The following is an 18,609-nucleotide window of genomic DNA, read 5'->3' as shown; positions in this document are numbered from 1 at the left end:
TTTTATAAATTCTTATGGCCATTTTAAAAAAAAAATTATTTCTAAATTTGTAACTTGTTTCAAAAATCATTGGTTGTTTTGAAAATTACTGTTTCTTGTTTTTGTGAAATTTTTATTAGTTTTAGAAGTTGTTGATTCAAAAATTCTCTGTCGTTTTGAAAATTGTTTGTTGTTTTTGAAAATTCTTCGTTGTTTTGAAATTGGTGTGTTGTTTAAAAATTGTTTGTTGTTCGATAATTTTTAGTTGTTCGGAATTTTGTGGGCTGTTTGAAAATTGTTCGTTACCTTGAAAATTATGTATTTAGAAGTAAAATTGTCGAATGGCCGTTTTAAAGATTGTCTGTTGGTTTTAGAAATCTTGGTCGTTTTAAAATTTTTGTATTGATTTGAAAATGTTCGTACTTCGTCGCAATATTTCTCAGAAAAGCGAACAAAGACGGCTGTGGATGCTTTCTAGCCCAAAAATTCGTACAGATTCGGAACCAGCGCCCTTCAAAACCTAACAATCGATATGTCAGACGATCATCTTGTCAGATAATCCGAAAAGCCAACCCCCTCCCCCACCCCTTTGACGCCATATCCCACCACTTCTGACAGAAATGTGCTAGATTGATATCGATGACACTTTATTTGCGATTGATGATCCATAAAAAGGAAGCTTTTGAGCCATAAAGTTGCAATATAAGCTGGCGAGTGTTGTAATTGATGATGTATAATTTTATGGGCGGAGCCTAGAACTCTCAATGGAGGGGGTAAAATTTAAATTCCTTCCAATATCGGGTTTATGATCAACCTAGTGCCAGTTTTGATCGCTTTACTGAGCTGAAAAGCGTTGCAACCGAAAAGTTTCAATTTGAGGGATGAAGCCTGATATCTCCTTTAGAGTGTAGAAGGGGGAAGGGTAGGGGGGGGGGGTGAAAAATGAAAATTTGCAAAATATCGTGTTACATATCGATTAGTAGGTTTTTGACGACGCTGAATTCGAATCTGCGGTTTATTTTTTGTTAGGTTGGATATTTCTTCGATTTTCTACTCTTTTTAGTAAGAAATTTCAACATTAAGATTAGTTTCCGTTAGAAAATTCGATTTTGGTGTATCGTATCTGCAACAGAATATAATCGTAGGTATCTTTGAGATGATTTTTCCGCTTTGAACGATATACAGGTAATAAAACCATCACCTTTGGTACGCCAACCGACCTATATATTTGACGTGGATATAAGAGTGATATCGAATCATTCGGTCGAATTTAAATGAAACTCCTGAATCAATTCTCATCAAAGTGAAATCATTTGCGAAAAAGCTCACTATACCTACTTACTTCATCGCAATACCGAATACTCCTAAAGCAACACGTTTCCATCAACTGTGCCCTGCCTCGCACTCTTCTGTATACCTATCTTCTTAATAACGGGACATATTTTACATCACATTTACATAATTTCTTCAGTCTTACTCCATCTCCGTCTTTATTTCTTTCTCTGTCTGAAAGCTATCAAACAAGCAGCGTATTTCCATTTCTCATCTCCAAATACCTACGTATTCGGCTTGTAAACTCGAAAAACGCCACCCGGTCCCCCGGGGCGTGGGCCACAGTCGCTTCGGTACAATAAATAAATACTTAATAAAAACATTAAATGAAACCGCCGTATTACTCTGTACTTACTTTAGTACAAATTCTAATAACGTCTTCATCGTCGTTGTTGGCGCTCCGTATAATAATTTACACGCAACTTTTTCGACCTCCCTGTCTGCCTCTTGGCGTGCGCTTGTTACATCCACCCACCTTGGTGTTGGTTTTTCGCGAACGAAAAACTCCGACGTTGAGATTTTTCCATTTTAAATACATATCGCTCGGGAGATTATTCAAATGATGTTTCTTCTTCGTCTTTTTAGAAACAAAGAATATATAAACATACCTGCGCCTTTAAATATATACGATCGCAGCTCGTATCCCCATCCTTGTTTGTATATAGATGGCAAGGGGTAAGAAAAATATAGAAGATATACCTAACCTAGCAACTTTGAAAAAGAAAAAAAAAGCACAAAAACAAACGTGGTGCCAAAATGTTGAAAATATTCCATTTCAAAGTCGTGATTTTTTTCCCTCTCTTTTTTCATAATTTTATTATTTTTACTTCTCTTATCGAAACTTTTTTAATACCGAATTACTCAGCGCGTGGTGTAATTTTTTTTCTTTCTGTGTTTTTTCAGTTTTTTTTCTCTCTCTTCGACACTTTTCGCTGTGAGAAATTTATTATGCGAATTGTATGTAATTTATATAAGACGAGCAGTTAAAAAAATAATAAAAAAGAGAATTATGAAATTTCTCGACGTATCGTGTTGAAAATGAGATGATACGAGCGACGTATCTGGAAAATTTCATTACGTTTGAATACCATTTGCGAGATTTTCAACCATTTTAAATTAAATGAAATGCGAACTCGTTTCATTATGGGGTGGTGTTTTTTTTATACGAGTTTTGTACGGTTAATTTGAATAAATTGAATGAAATCTTCGTCGTAGATACGAGTGTTACGATATTTTTGAAACACCTAGATTATAGAGTTACCTTAATTAGGGATTTTGAATTTTTGAAACGATGAAAAATTCGCGTTATTGCAGGATTTTTGATGAATTGAAATCAATGCTGCGATCTGGTCCTTGTGAAAAGGGGCTCAAATCCCCTGAATTGTTCTCTATTTTTTTTCTAATGCAATTTAATTCTATGTCTGAAAAATATACAAAAATTGATAGTCTGGCATATTACCATGGAAATAATTGCACCCCCCCCCCTCCAACATCCTCTGAGACAACTTTTCCCTGAGACATTCTAAGGAACATTTTAAAGCCATCTTGCCCCAAAAAAAGTTCAGCCTTACCAACAAAATCGCAATTAATCCAAGAAATCGCTTCTAAACCCAACTCTGCAATATTTTACTCATCGAGTGAGGAAAATTCGCCTTTACCAGACGCACATCTTGGTCTTGAAACAAAAAAAGAATACCATTTCTCGTCGCTTAATACTCACAAACTGAGTGTTGATTCGAAACCCATTGCAATTTCGCGATGATTAATTACCGTCAAATCGAAGCCGCCAAAGCAGACGGGGGGCGGGATTCGGGGTAGCTCCACATTAAAGCATTTCGACATCATTAAACGACACCACCGACCACCGCGGCCCTCATCAGTATGAGAATTTCGGCGAGCGCTAGCTCGAGCTGTATGAGACGGTACTAAATTAACTTAATGTTTACCTTGACGTCTCGAAATCGAGCTAATCGCACGCGATCTTTCATTTTCTCTCTAAATATCTCTCTGCTGTGTACTACTTACTGCTTCGTAGGTAAATTTCCTATTCCTCGTTTCGCTTTTCTCATCAGTTCGATAAAAGAAAACTCGCTAATAGACGTAGGTGGAGATGGAGGGGTACGCGATGTACATAGTATAACTACAATAGCGCGAAACAATACGAGAATATTGCCAAAGCAGCAAGCTAAGGGAATAGGGAATGGTGAAAAATCAAATAGGTAGCTACACTTTTCATATTTGCGAAACTTCTATGTTACCTACGTATTCGAATGAGACGAGATGACGAGAAATACTCTCTCACTCTATGTTATCGTTTCTTCTTTATTATTCACGCTGCAAATTGAATTCTGGTATCGGTAATAGTCAGAATATTTTCTTCTTCTCGATGTAAAGAAAATGCAACCGGTACCTATCTCGGTTTCCGTTCAACCGACCACCATAAAAACAATGAATACTGGTGCTATTCGCTGAAACGAGCTAGTACAGGGTGTCCCAGTTCTGATATCTGCTGAAATTTTGGAAAAATCTTGGATAGAAATAGTGGTAGAGTCTCCACTGCAAAAAAAGTTTTGAATTGTGATGTTTTTTTTTTTGTTTTTTTTTGATCAGCAACAGAAATTATTCTAAAATTACCAGTAAATTACCGAAAATTACCATTTTGCTTGTAATTAACGTTGAAATTACCATTTACTTGTAATTCACCTAAAATAACCGTTTACCAGAATCTACTTAAATTGCCAGTAGTTTACCTGAAATGACTGGTAATTTTCCCAAAAATTACCAGAAATTTACCAGAAATTACCAGTAATTTACCAGAAATTACCAGTAATTTACCAGAAATTACCAGTAATTTACCAAAAAAATATCAGTAATTTACCAAAAACTTCCAGTAATTCATCAAGAATTACCAGTAATTTACCAAGAATTACCAGTAATTTACCAAAAATTACCCATAATTTACCAAAATTTGCCAGGAATTTACCCCAAAATTACCTATAATTTACCAAAAACTGCCAGTAATTTACCGAAAATTACCAGCAATTTACCGAAAATTGCCAGTAATTTACCGGAAATTACCCGTAATTTACCGGAAATTACCCGTAATGGCCGTAATGTACCATAAATTGCCAGGAATTTACCGGAAATTACCCGTACTTTACCATAAAATATTAGTAATTTACCAAAAATTTCCGGTAATATATCAAGAATTACCAGTAATTTACCAGGAATTACCCGTAATTTACCAAGAATTACCAGTAATTTACCGGAAATTACCCATAAGTTACCAGCAATTACCTGTTATTCACCAGAAATTACCTGTGATTCATCAGACATCACTAGTAGTTTACCTGAAATTACTAGTTGGCAATTCACCTGAAATTCACAGTAATTTACCCAAAATTAGCAATTCTTTATCAAAAAATCATCAGTTCACCACATCATTAAAAAATTTACCAAAACCTGTGATTCGCGTAAAATTTGTTACTATCAATAATTTCCCTAAACTAAACTTAATATTTTACCAAAATACTACTAGGTATCTACCAAAAAAAAATCAGTATTTCACCTTTTGTAAAATGTGTTATGAATCTTTCAGAATTTTTCTAGTTCTCGAATGGCAAACTTCAAATCTCAGAAATTTGTTGTTTCTTTAGGATGTCCCATTTCAAGACCCTTTTTGCCCCTCTCTCGTTCGTTTTCAAAAATAATTGAGAAAATCCTACAGTGAATTATCAGGTTTTTTTCCATTTTGAAATTTTCATCGTTACGAATCGATTGGAGTTTTTTCGACGGCGCCGCGCCGAATTTCGAATCGAGAACGATGGGTTTTCACTCGAGCGAGTTTTTACACTGTCATCGCGTAATATACGACAAAAAAATTAGCAACTCGTGCCGTTGATGAGAGAATATTCGTACAGCCGCGTTAAAGAATAGAGGAGGCGTTATTGTGTGACAACATTTGATTTGTTATTCGTTAACGTTTGGCTTTTGAACTTGGTCGAATTGGTAATTATTTAAGTTGACATAGTCACCTTTTTCGCAGCGCTACATTGGCGCTAAAATTAACACTAGGACGACTAGTCGAGTCGAGCGGAGTTATTAATTTGTCGTCGATGGACGAGCGGGCAGTGGGAGTCGAGAAGAGACTTTCGAATGGTCGAATTGAATTTCTACATTATAGCGTATTATTCAATAATGCTGTAAAGTCAACTCGACGATAAGAGTATGCGAAGCTAGTCGAGGGAGGGGGGGGGGGTGGGGCGAATACCGGACGATCAAACGAATACACAACATGGAGTGCTCGGTTGTTGCAGAATGAGCTTGGGCTAAGAAGGCGACTAATTGAGTAAAGTTTCTTAGTTAATTTCCAAGCTTCTATCTCACTCGAGCTCACCCCGATGGCATCCGGGGGTAGTTTTTAATTTATTAACGAGCGTCTTTCTGTATCTCTACTTCTTATTCGGTCTGCGACTCTGCGAGTCAAGCCTGTGTCAACGGCGTATGCGGTAAACTTGCGAAACGACGCGATGGAGTTTTTGTCAGTTTTGCAAGAAAAGCTACACAATTATTGCGAATAAGAGAAGAAGAACGCGTTACATAAGTTACTTCTCTCGTTGTTCTGTGGCTTGGCTGGCTATATAGTGTGAGGAAGAGACGAGAGGTCGAGGTGTCCACCAACCAACCAACGACCGAAGACCGAAGAAAGAGTGTGTATTCTAGCCGAACATCTGTAACCTCTTTAATGATTATTGTACAGTAGTTCGCAGTAGTTATACAAATTATTCCTAGGTACGGTACGATACGATTCGAGAGAAAGAGCTTGTATGGCGGAAATGATATCGTTCAATTAAGATTCACCCTCCTGTAATTGAGCGTGATTTATTTTACGAAACGACTTTCAAAACGTAGACGGTACTCTCTTTTTCGCCTCCACCATTCGACTAATTAGCCAAATGAATTTTCGTCCAAGTTTTGCGAGAGTTTTTTTTTATTTCGTACGTATTTTTATTTTTTTTCGAAGCTCGAACTAAAAAAAATTATAAAGAGTTACGACGACGAGGGAAAGAAATAGTGAAAAGTTTGAAAAGTTTCATATGAAAATGATGCCAGTTATAAGTTCGAATGCCAGAGTTTAATTCAATTTTATAAATGAACTGGTCGGTTGCTCGCAGACGAGTGGTTTGGGTTTTTTCGATGAAAATGAAAATCCATTCGAGTATTCGAGACGAATACGAATTTTTATACGCGAGGTGATTTACCTTGACATATATTTCGCTCTTTTTCTTTTTCTAATCGTGTTTCTTGTAAAATTTCGTGTCTTTTTATGTTATTATACACGGTGTTCTACTCCTTGTAGTGTGATAGTAACCTTGGAATGTTTGAAGTTTTCTGCTTTGTGGCATCGTGCTTGATAAAAATTTTCGAGTTGTGGGTTCCGAAATCGTGAGGGAGTTTTCAGTAGAATGATCTTGTTTCTTATATTTGCCAGGGAGGTGATCCAAATGGGAGAAAAAATTTTGAACTGAATGAAACTAAATTGCTGAAAATTAAATTGGAAAATTAAACTTGAAATTTTAAAATACATAGTTACTGTATAAATTTTGATGAAAAATATTGTAATGTGTAATGGAAATTGGGCAGGTGATTGAAATAAGTTGAATGATAAATACATTGAATTAAATCATGAAAATTACAATAAATTTGAATTATAATGAATATAAAATAAAATGAAGTAAATTACATATACATAGAAATCTAAATGAACTGTAACTGGCAATAAATTCGAAATGATAAATTAAAGCATTTTGAATTATCTAACAAAGAAAGGACATAAGTATATATTTGGCACCAAAATTTTCGAATTGAACAAAAAAAGAACCCCAAAATAAACCACCAGCAAAAATTTCAGGCGCTGAAATCCATTTTTTGTGAATTTTTGAAAATTCCCACCCAGTATAAAAAAAAATGTAAAAAAAGTCGGGTCAGAATTTTAATAAATTGATGAAAAAAAGGTATACGAGTTGAGCTCCAAAACTCAGTTTTTGCCCAATTTTCGACCTGCTGCGTCAATTGGTGGTTATTTCAAATTGTTCTGGAGCTTTCATCCAATTTTGAGATGCTCTGGTTTTTGAAAAAACGGTGTGAGTAGAGTGAAAATGAATTTCAGCTTGGTTTGTTTTTGTGAACCACTCCTCGATAGATTCAGGTTCATATTTTTAAAATCTTCGAATACCAATTCAAATCCTTTTTTTTTCTGTGGTTATTTCTGAAAAAAAAAAATTGAAAAATCATAGTTCAAAAACGCATAAATGAAGAAAGCTGTTATCATACTTTTTTTGAAGATTTTCCGAAATCTTGGCTTCTCAAGTTCGTGAATAAAACAAGAAAAAATGTGTCGCTTTATGCCAAAAATACTAAAATATGTAGTATAAAATCTTGCCTTTTTCAAAGTTGTTTCTTACAAGAAATTTCAACAAAGTCTTAATTTTTTTTCAAAAAAATCCCAAAAGTTTATCGCTGAAAAACATACTTGACTTCCTCAAAGTTAAGATTGTTTGACAAAAATTACGAAAACATTCCCGGTTTTTACCAAAAAGATGTTTTGGCGAAAATTGCAAAAAAATATTCTTTTTTTTGTTAATAATTCCCAAAGAATCCTACCTAATAATTAATAAACCATCCCAAAATTCTCGTTTTTTAAGCGGAAACAGTATGAATGAATGGAGGGCAAAAAATACGTTTTCAATGCACTAAATTTAAAAAAAGAAAAATCAATCTTTCAAAAAATTCAAACACACATAACCAAGCAACGAATAAATCCTATTTGCGCATTCCTGGCTCAAAATCCGGCTGGCTTTCAGGTAAATACAAAACATAAAAATATACTCGGCCAACGAATTGAAAACACCGGTCATTCTCTATGAGATGAAAATACCAAATACGTAAGCGAGCCGACGAGCACGTTGAAGTGAAAGATCAAAGGTAAATTTAGCGATTATCGGAAAGAGCTTTTTGGTAGAACGCTGGCAAGTATACCTAGAGGAAGGAAAGAAAGGGCAGAAATAGGTACACTATATAGAAAGAGAAAAAGAACGGAAGGAATTTCTGTGCTCGTTGTCTTCGTTAGATTTTGGCTTTGATTTCGTTGTGCGATGATGACGATGACTACTACTATTATTTTGGTAATAATTGAAAAAGCTAGCTATATAGGTTACATTGGGGACGAAAAGGGTATAAAATCATGAGAAAACGTAGATACAATAGAAAGATATCTATACGGTGGAAATTAATATTATTGCTACAACGACGATATTCGGTCTTGGAAGAAGAAGCGAATCGAACAGAAGCGAGGTAATTGGTGTATCGTTGTGAGAATAAGAAAAATACGCAACATATTCTACAGAGCTCTATGAGAACAGAGACTAGCAGAGTTTTACGCTCGGCTATTTCTCTGTCTGCGAAATATACACAATTGCTAAAATGATACCCAATACCCATTGTTACGAGGAGGAGGATGAGAAGAAATGTCGCTTGTACCTTCCCGTAGGTAATGGCGAATCGTTCGATCTCATTTCTCGTTTTCGCTGCTTGCGAATAAAATATGAAATTCAAATTATTGTAGGTAGCACAGGACGTTGTTGAATTAGAAAGAAAATTCTCACTCGAGAGTCTAGAAACAAACAGTGTACCGCACCACATGTCACGTCGAGTTGGGTAAATAGCAAAGGTTGTGTTTGAAATTAATCCTCTTACTCAAGCTGAAATAACGACCACCGTCTTGTGAAGACTGCAAAAGAAGTAAACCGAGCTGTATGGTATACAGAAACCACAGCAGGAACGCTCGCTGCGTGTGTACGTTTGTTGGAATCTTGTCTACTAAATAGATACCTGCAGCTTTTTTCTCGTATACATACTTCAAATAAGATACTCTCGAGCACTGGGGCAACAAGCAGACAGGGTGAAATACTCGAGTATTGTTTTGTGAAGAATATAGACCAAACGACCCAACTTGACGAGATGAAAAAAAGCAACAGAGGTGGTTACTCTGGGTTTTTTACATGTTCTCCTCTATGGCATGGTATAGGGTAGTACTTGTTGTTTATGTTAACTTTGGTGTACCCCTGCTCTGCTCCGGCACTGGAAGTGTAAATTTAACGATTTACAGCAGCGTTGACGTTGTACATATACGAGCTTCGGGGCTTGTTTCATGTTACTACATGTATAAGGGCTGGAGGAGCAGGAGCAGGAGCCTTCATCGTCGTCATGGTGGGTTCGTCAGCCCGACTATGGCTGTCGGATAAATCGAGTTAATCTGTAATTGAAAAAAAGAAAATGGAAAATATATAAAAAGCGAGTTGATGTATAATATGTAAAAACGTCGTAAATCGAATTTTTCAAACCTGCCTCTCATCGTTTACCTTCCTCATATACAAGTACGTGTGCTGTATCGGATCCTGTTCGATAAAGCTGATGAAACTGGAAGCGTGTATAATTTAATCCGTGTCTATATAGAGTGATATCGATATCGATAACTAGCTTTATCCGCGAGATTAGGCTGGTAAAATTTTATTTACCGGCCGAATAAATGGAAAAAAATCACCTTAGGGTTCGCCGAACACGTAGAATTGCGATTCATTCATTGGAAAATGCTTCCTGTTGGAAGGATGTGTGGGAATATCGATGCCAGCAAATTATTGTACAGCTTTCATTATTCGTGCTCTGAAATTATTATCGTAAAATGCACAGTAATTAGTCTACAAGTCCAGTTGGCAAAAAGTGCTCTAAAATTTGAATTTTGATGACTTAGAAAACAAAAAATTCAGCTGGCTTTTTGTAGATATGGGTCTAAAATGTCACGAGATGAGAAGACGTGGGGTATTTTGAATTTTCAAAATGGTTCAGCTGAGCCACTCCAACGCCTTCATTGGCCTCCAAAAATTTTCGCTGAAAATTGAATAAATGGTGTGCGCTGTGGTTGATTTGGTTTTTTGAAACACCGAGTTCGACTAGCAGCAGATTTTCTCCATTTAGAGCTTCTTCAACGACTGAGAAAATTGGTTCTCAAGGGTGCATCATTTTCAACTTTTTTTTACAAATTTTGATGGAACATGGCAAAAAAAACATGGCCAAATGACCTCAATTAGACATATGTGAAATTTAAGTTTTTGGCTTACATTTAAACCCCCCCTCCTTCATTGACTTCAAAATTGAGGAAATATGAATGAATTTTACGATATTTTGATTTCTTTTTCAGTTCATCTGATGGTTTCTTGATGTGTTTGGTACTTGGATATCATCTTTTTTAGGCCATTAAAAAGTTCAAAGTTCATTTTTTTCGAGTTCGGGACTTCTCAAAATTATTGTGTTTGTCCTTGCATACCTTCAGAATATGATAATTTTGTAATTATCTCCTTGAAATGGTCGTTGGGGAAGTCGAATAACAAAAATCTCTCTAAAAACTAAAAAAATCTCATGTCACAGAATTTTTTTGTTTTGATTTTTTTCTTATTTTTGGGAAAAAATGAAGGGAGGGGAAAGGGTGTTGGAGAAGCCAAATCAAAAAAATAAGCTTAAATTCTTATTTAGCCCTCCCGAAAACCCAATAAACCATGCATCACACAATTTTTCCAATTTTTAGAAAATGAAGGCGCGTCAATGATGGGCCCAGGGGGAGTTGGAGAAGTCGAATCAGAAAAATGAGTTGATATTAGTACTCAGCACCCTTTAAAATGTATAAAACGATATGTCACACGATATTTGACATTTTATTACATTACACCAGAATTTTGAGCATGTACTCCCCCCCTCCCCCCTCCTCAACAACAGCCCAATCGCGAAGAGTTCATAGTTGTAAATATCGTGAAAATGTGTGCAATCTGTATTTTTTTTTCAAATTTGTAAATTATTGCTCCAAAATTTTGCAAGCTTTTGAAATTTGAGCTTTCAGGCAAATATTTTTTTGAGTTGCTGTAATCTAGAACAATCAGATTCCAAATTCAGATCCCCTCCCCCCCCCCGGTCCAATGGGTGGTTGAGGTGCCATAACTATGATTTTTTTCCTCGCAGGTCGATTTTCTGAATGAGCTTTCCAGATCCATTTTTTCTTTCAAGTGGTCAAAAAAGTAAATCATTTGCATTTTTGTTTTTCTTGCACATTTTCAAACTGTGTTGATACGTCTTAAGTTGATTTGCCAATTTTTTTCAAATTCAGGTAAGATTTTTGCTCAAAAATTTCAGCTTTTGAGCCCCACATTTTTTTAAACTGGTCCAAAAAGTAAATCATTCAAGTTTTTGTTTTTTCTCACAAAATTTTAACCTGTGTTGTTGAGTCTCAAGTTAATTTGCCAATTTTTTTCAAATTCTGGTAAGATTTTTGCTCAAAAATTTCAGCTTTTGAGCCCCACATTTTTTTAAACTGGTCAAAAAAGTAAATCATTCAAGTTCTTGTATTTTTCACAAAATTTTAACCTGTGTTGTTGAGTCTCAAAGTCAGCTTGTCTATTTTTCCCCCAAATTTGATGAGATTCTGAGCCCAAAATATTTTCTAACTGGTCAAAAAAATGAACATGCTATCAAAAAAGTAAATCATCAAGATTCTCGTTTTGCTCACAAAATTTCAATCAACATTGATCGGTCGGCTCTAAATTTTTCAATTCTCATAAAACATTTTTTTAATAAAGTCAAATAGGTTAACACTCTAAATAAAAAAAAAAAACAATTTAAGAAAAAAGTCACTGGAAATTTATGTTTACTCTCAAGAAATCTTAAGTCCTTTTTGACAGGTTTGCAAGGTAAGGTGGTATTCTAAAATATCTCATTTAAAAAAAAAAAAAAAAAAAAATTAGAAAATAGAAATGGGGGTTTAGGTTTTGACGCTCCGGCGACCCCTTACTGCAGCTCCATACTGCCAACTGTTTTCAATTTCCTAGAGCACTTTTTCCAACTGGGATTGCATAGACTGTAAAATAGAAAATAAAAATGAAAAATCATTTAAAAAAAGTTGAAAACTTTCGACGAACAGAACACTTTTATCCAGTTACTCGTATATCGTGATCGTCTCAACATTCAAGTATCTTGTTTCAACGCGTAGGAAGTTGCAATGTAGGCTATCCGAAGTTCAGCCAACTCAGCATAAAATGGTGGAGGTTGAGCTAAAAACAAACGATAGTTTTTTTAAATTAAAAATACCTATACATATAATATATTTTTCTCTAAAACAAATTCATTTGTTTGTATGTTCACAGGAGGCAGAAATGTGACCATATCGTTAGAATCACGTACCGGTCATGTAAACATGAAGGCAGTAGCTGGTATGATGTTGTTTATTCAGCATTGGTATTGGTTCCCGTTGGCGCACTGTTTAGCGTTGGCTTTCACACCTACGGCTATAATTGCGTTGAATTCTAAATTAAAAGTGAGTATTACTCGTATTATTAATAACATATGATATCGTATAGTCGAACAAGTTACTTTTGACGTAGGTACAGGAAAAAAAACGCAGTCTGATTCGAAAAGGGTGTTTTTATGGAATAGGTAAGATTACTAGGTGTAGGTAGTCTTTCTTTATCTACGAGATGGTAGTTTAGGTAGTTGTAATTTTACAATAAACGCTAAGTAGTGAGGTGAAAAGAAAGATGCCTACGAAAATATGATTCAATGAACAGTACGTACGTATTTTTAAAAGATTACCCTGAGTCTTCGTACGATGTAGTACCCTACACAAGTAAAGCTACTTTTAATAAGAACGTTAAAAATGTTTGAAAGCTTTCATTTTCTAAATAGCAGTCGAAAACGAAGACGGAAGAGGTTTTTTCTCGAGCTATATGCGGATGTGTATTTATAATACCTACGATGTACTTATTTAAACATATAGTACGATGCATGTATTTGTATGAACGAATCTACAGCGTTCTTTAGATTGAATGTAAAAAAAAAAGACAGAGAGAGTAGGTATACAGCTCTTACTTTTATATAGTCTCGAACAGATTCGTCAAAGAAGGGTTTTACATTATAGCAAGGTGTATTGCGTACACACATATAAAAGAGATGAAAGCAGAAATGTACAGTGTAAGAAAATTATACTGTAAAGGTAGATATACGATTTTCCTGAAAGATGTAAATAAGTACGCGAATGGAAGGATTTTTCTCAGTATCAGCATTTTACTGGGTGTAAGTTTTGCTCGGTGCTTCGAAGCTTCGATTACGATTTAGATTAAATTTCTTCGTCGTATAGGTAGCTGGTATCGTTCGACTAGTTCCTGAAAAAGCTTTATATAAGTTAATACATCGTTATAATTATCGGGAACGAATTATTAATATATTCCTCGTATTTGTTTGTATGTTATCGTAGATGCCTAAAATCGAATTCCGTAGCAATGCTAAACCTTCGTTGTTCGGTTACACTCCACCGTTGGAAGAGAAAAAGAAAGACGATCGGGAAAAGGTAGCCACAGCTGTATTGAGTATCGCTGCTCGAGCCAAGAAACGAGGTGTATCGGTGAAGCATGTATTGGAGACTCCTTCGGCCGCTGTACCTAGTACTTTATCGGTATCGAATGTAGCTTCGGCTTTGTCATCGTCGTCGTCGACTTCTTCGTCGTCTTCGAATGCTACCGCTTCCAATGCTGCGGAAAAGATGGATGTGGTAAGTGGAGTAAATCAATACCTAGATTATATGATGGTTAGATTGGAATTCGATATTGAGTACGCACCGTTTCTGAGTAATTAGTATTGAGTTGGATATACTTGTCGATGGTCTTTTTTTCTCCAATACTACCGGAAAGATATTGTACTGGGAAAGAATAGAATTAGACGTTTAGTATTCACGATTTGGTAATCGATAGAATCGGAATTGAGTACTCATACTCACCATCATTTTATTGCTGTATAGTGTATTGGTCTGTCAATGAAATACTAATTCGTGTTTGGTTTCAGGACGAAGTAAAGGAAGACGATAAAAAGAAGGAAGATAAGGATAGTAAAGATAAAGAGAAGGAGAAAGACGGCGAAAAGAAACCCGAGGAGAAGAAACCGGAACCGAATTTCGAAATACTTTCGAATCCTGCTCGTGTTATGAATCAACAGGTTAGTGTTTCGATATAGGTATTTGAATCTTTTACTGTTCGTGAGCGAACTATCGTAGTCTGTTCGGGATCTTGTGTTAACGATTTTAATGAATCTTTTAATTATTATCATTTTTTGATCATCAAAATTCAAAATTCAAAATTCAAAAATGAAAACAAGTTTCTTATCATTGTCGTTTTTGTTATCAAAAAGTGAGCATTTTCGAAGCATCGTCACTTCGTGATATCACGTAGACTTTTGACCCTGATGATTTTAGATTTTTTTAAATTTTATTTATCACTTTTTAGTTTTTTTCAATAGGTATAGTCCGGCATAGGACAATAGGAGTAATTGCACCCCCCCCCGCCGATCCTCCGGGACAACTTTTTTCTTAAAAGGGACATCCTAAGGAACATTTTAAAGCAAACTTGCCAAAAAAAAGTTGGCCTTACTTACAAAATGGCGGCCATTTTGATTGACAGGTCAGCCAAAATCGCAGATTTTGCGTTGTAACATAGGACTTGCACGAACTTTTTCAAACTTTACAAAGGTAGATCGAAAGATCATGCAAAAATTTATCACCTGTCAAAATTTCAAGTGCTAAAGTGCGTTTTTCGATTTTTGGTGAATTTTCGAAAATCGAATTTAGGCCAAAAATGAGGGAAAAAATCAAAATTTTACCAAATTGACCAAGAAAGCTGAAATTTGGGATATACCCTATTTTCGACATGCCAAATCGATAGGAAACGGTTTCAACCCGTTTTGAGCAGTTCTGGAGCCACCAGCAAATTTTTGAAACTCGAAATTCCCACAAAGTTCCATCAAATTGGAGTTGTAAAGCTAAAATTTATTCTAAAAACTAATTTCAATACGCTACGAAGTACTGCAGGTGAATTTCAAGTCGTTTTGGAGCCTCCAGCGACTTTTTGAAAATTCCTAAAGCCTCCAGCAGATTTTTGAAACTTTAAATTCTCACAAAATTTCATCAAAAATGGAGATGAAAAGCTGAAATTTACTCTACACTCCATTTTTAACACCCTCTGAAGACGACTCCAGCTGAGTTCAAGTAACTTTAGGGCCTCCAGTCCACAGACTTTTTTTGAAAATTACTGGAGCCTCGAGCAGATTTTTTGAACTTTAAATTTTCACAAAATTTCATCAAATGGAGATGGAAAGCTGAAATTTACTGTACACTCCAATTTGAACATCCTCTGAAGACGACTTCAGGTTGGTTCAAGTCATTTTAGGGCCTCCAGCGACTTTTTTGAAAATTACTGGAGCCTCCAGTAGATTTTTTAAACTTGAAATTTCCCCAACATTAATTTATCAAATGGAGTTGGCAAGCTGAAATTTACTTCGCAGACTACATGGTGGTTTCAAATGGTTTTGAAGCTTCCAGCTACTTTTAGAAAATTTCAATTTTCCTACAAAACGTCATACAACCTTTCAGAAAGTTGCTGGAGGCTCCAAAACTACTTGAAATTCACCAGCAGTCAACTTCGTAGCGTATTGAAATTAGTTTGCAGAATGCATTTCGACTCTCCATCTTGGTTTGATAAAATTTTGGGGAAATTTCAAGTTTCAAAAATCTACTGGAGGCTCCAGTAATTTTCAAAAAAGTTGTTGGAGGCTCTAAAATGACTTGAAATCCACCAGAAGTCGTTTTCAGAGTGTATTAAAATTGGAGCGTAGAGTAAATTTCAGCTTTCCATCTCCATTTGATGAAATTTTGTGAAAATTCAAATTTTCAAAAATCTGCTGGAGGCTTTAGGAATTTTCAAAAAGTCGCTGGAGGCTCCAAAACGACTTGAAATTCACCTGCAGTACTTCGTAGCGTATTGAAATTAGTTTTTAGAATAAATTTTAGCTTTACAACTCCAATTTGATGGAACTTTGTGGGAATTTCGAGTTTCAAAAATTTGCTGGTGGCTCCAGAACTGCTCAAAACGGGTTGAAACCGTTTCCAATCGATTTGGCATGTCGAAAATAGGGTATAACCCAAATTTCAGCTTTCTTGGTCAATTTGGTAAAATTTTGATTTTTTCCCTCATTTTTGGCCTAAATTCGATTTTCGAAAATTCACCAAAAATCGAAAAACGCACTTTAGCACTTGAAATTTTGACAGGTGATAAATTTTTGCATGATCTTTCGATCTACCTTTGTAAAGTTTGAAAAAGTTCGTGCAAGTCCTATGTTACAACGCAAAATCTGCGATTTTGGCTGACCTGTCAATCAAAATGGCCGCCATTTTGTAAGTAAGGCCAACTTTTTTTTGGCAAGTTTGCTTTAAAATGTTCCTTAGGATGTCCCTTTTAAGAAAAAAGTTGTCCCGGAGGATCGGCGGGGGGAGGGGGTGCAATTACTCCTATTGTCATATGCCGGACTAATAATTATGTTTCATGAATTTCAACGTGAATTTTACTGTTAATTACAAAAATCGTTTATTCATTATTACATTTAATTAGGGAGTAAATTATCGAAAAAATGCAAAAAAAAGTTTTGAAATAAAAAACGAAAAAAATCCGAACGTAAAATTGTTTTGGCGCCGCGTTATCACGAAGGCATTTTGATTTTTCAAAAACCGGATTGTCCGATTGGCAACATGGCAACCTTGACATCGATGTCGATGATCTGTGACGTATGAATCATAAATCCTTATAAGGAATGTTGTTCAAGTTCATTGTTCGACCTTCGGCATAGTTCAACTAGTTTTACTCGGAAATTGTTTACGTTCGCTTATTCCGCGTGTTTTCTCGATTATTTTTCGCGTAATGCGGTTAATTTAATTAATTTATCGATCGTTTGTCTAATTCGTAATCGTTTTACAGCTGAAACACCTCCAGTTGGTGGAGGAAAACGCGTACAAGCCGTTGAAGGATATAACTATCGGTGGCATTATACTTTTCCGTCACGTTAAAAAATCTCACGAGGATAAAGAAGAACTCGTCGAACCAGTGGCTGGTAAGTTGAATATAAAATTTAATTAATAATTATCGATACACCTTCGCACCAACCACACACCACCTACTACGCCAACGAGATGAGTGAAATGTGAAAAACTATCCTGGCTTCCTGCGCTTCCGGTCGGTCTACGTTCGTATGGTTGTTGACGCTGACGATGGCGATTACTGGTCCAGATAATGGAAGATTTATTGCGTATTAATGACGAGGAAAAAAAAGCATCCGAAATATAGTGTATATTTTGACGGGGCTGCAGCACCGGCAGCCGACAATGGAGCTCGATAAGAATAAATCAATTTAACGAGTCGATTTGTAAATAACCGAACGTACGTACGTAGATCTAGCCACAGAGCTCCAGCAAGCGAGAGCGACGACGTAGTCAATTATCATTCTACTAACGAGTAATTTACGATATGCTAGTGACACCTTGGCGAATAGGTGGTGTTTGTGTATCTGATTCAGATTGATAGGTTTAGATATTAGTATTACGAAGTACGAACTATACCAAGTGTTTATCTAACGACGATGGTTTGGTTTTTTTCCTTCTCTGTTACAGCTTTTGGGCCGAAATTGGACGACGAAAAGGAAGCCGATCCTCCCGAACCGTTCGAATTCAAAGACGAATAAATTAAACGCATTTGAATGTTGCTTTTATTCACGAGTCTAGCTCGTTTAAGCTAATAGACGAATAAGAAGTTAATTAATAAGATGATTTAATATTCATAGCGCTTCGTGTGAATGAATTTTTACTCTTTAGTGTTTTTTTTCTCGCTCTTTGTGAGTTTGATTTTATTTTAATTTTTTTTCATTTTCAATGTGCGTATAATTTTTTTTCCTTTTTCATTAATTAATTGAGTAAAATATTAAAGTATCGAGGATATTTTTTTTTAGAGTTTTAATCCGGGTTCGTGTTAAGATATAAGTGAGGTGTTTAGTGAATGTAGTGAATAGCAGATGTAATTAGTCGTCGGTCTTCAGTCGTCGTTGTAGTCGGTCTTCGGTCATCGCGTCGGTAAGGTAAGCTCACATTGCAGTGATATTTTTGAAATTTTAGTAGGTAGATCAGGCATTGCATATTGAAATTTTGAAATTTACGTTGGATCATTCGTCGATTGAATGACCAGTGTGATGAATTTTTGTTACTATTCTGTCGATGTGTTACAATTATTACGAGTCGTTTAAACGTATTATATTACTTTCTGATCGTTACTATTGGAAAAATAATGTTGTTTGAGTAATATTATGAATGATACGTACGTCTGCTATGTACTT

General features: G+C 35.6%; 1 protein-coding gene across 1 annotated transcript in view; it reads left to right on the top strand.

Annotated features, from left to right (window-relative positions):
• The window catches only part of Rpn2 (Regulatory particle non-ATPase 2), a 397,281-nt gene extending 379,071 nt beyond the window's left edge, over positions 1-18,210 (top strand). Inside the window, exons 15-19 of the mRNA XM_065352887.1 lie at positions 12,558-12,727; positions 13,664-13,957; positions 14,248-14,397; positions 17,205-17,337; positions 17,894-18,210. Coding sequence (XP_065208959.1) covers positions 12,558-12,727; positions 13,664-13,957; positions 14,248-14,397; positions 17,205-17,337; positions 17,894-17,964 — 818 coding nt within the window. The 3' untranslated portion in view covers positions 17,965-18,210. The remainder of the gene's footprint in view (positions 1-12,557; positions 12,728-13,663; positions 13,958-14,247; positions 14,398-17,204; positions 17,338-17,893) is intronic.
• Positions 18,211-18,609: the final 399 nt, after the last annotated feature.

The sequence above is a fragment of the Planococcus citri genome, chromosome 2 (assembly GCF_950023065.1).
Source record: "Planococcus citri chromosome 2, ihPlaCitr1.1, whole genome shotgun sequence".
NCBI classification, from domain to species: domain Eukaryota; kingdom Metazoa; phylum Arthropoda; class Insecta; order Hemiptera; family Pseudococcidae; genus Planococcus; species Planococcus citri.
Note: the sequence above shows the minus strand (reverse complement) of the source record. Positions and strands in the feature narration are given on the sequence as shown.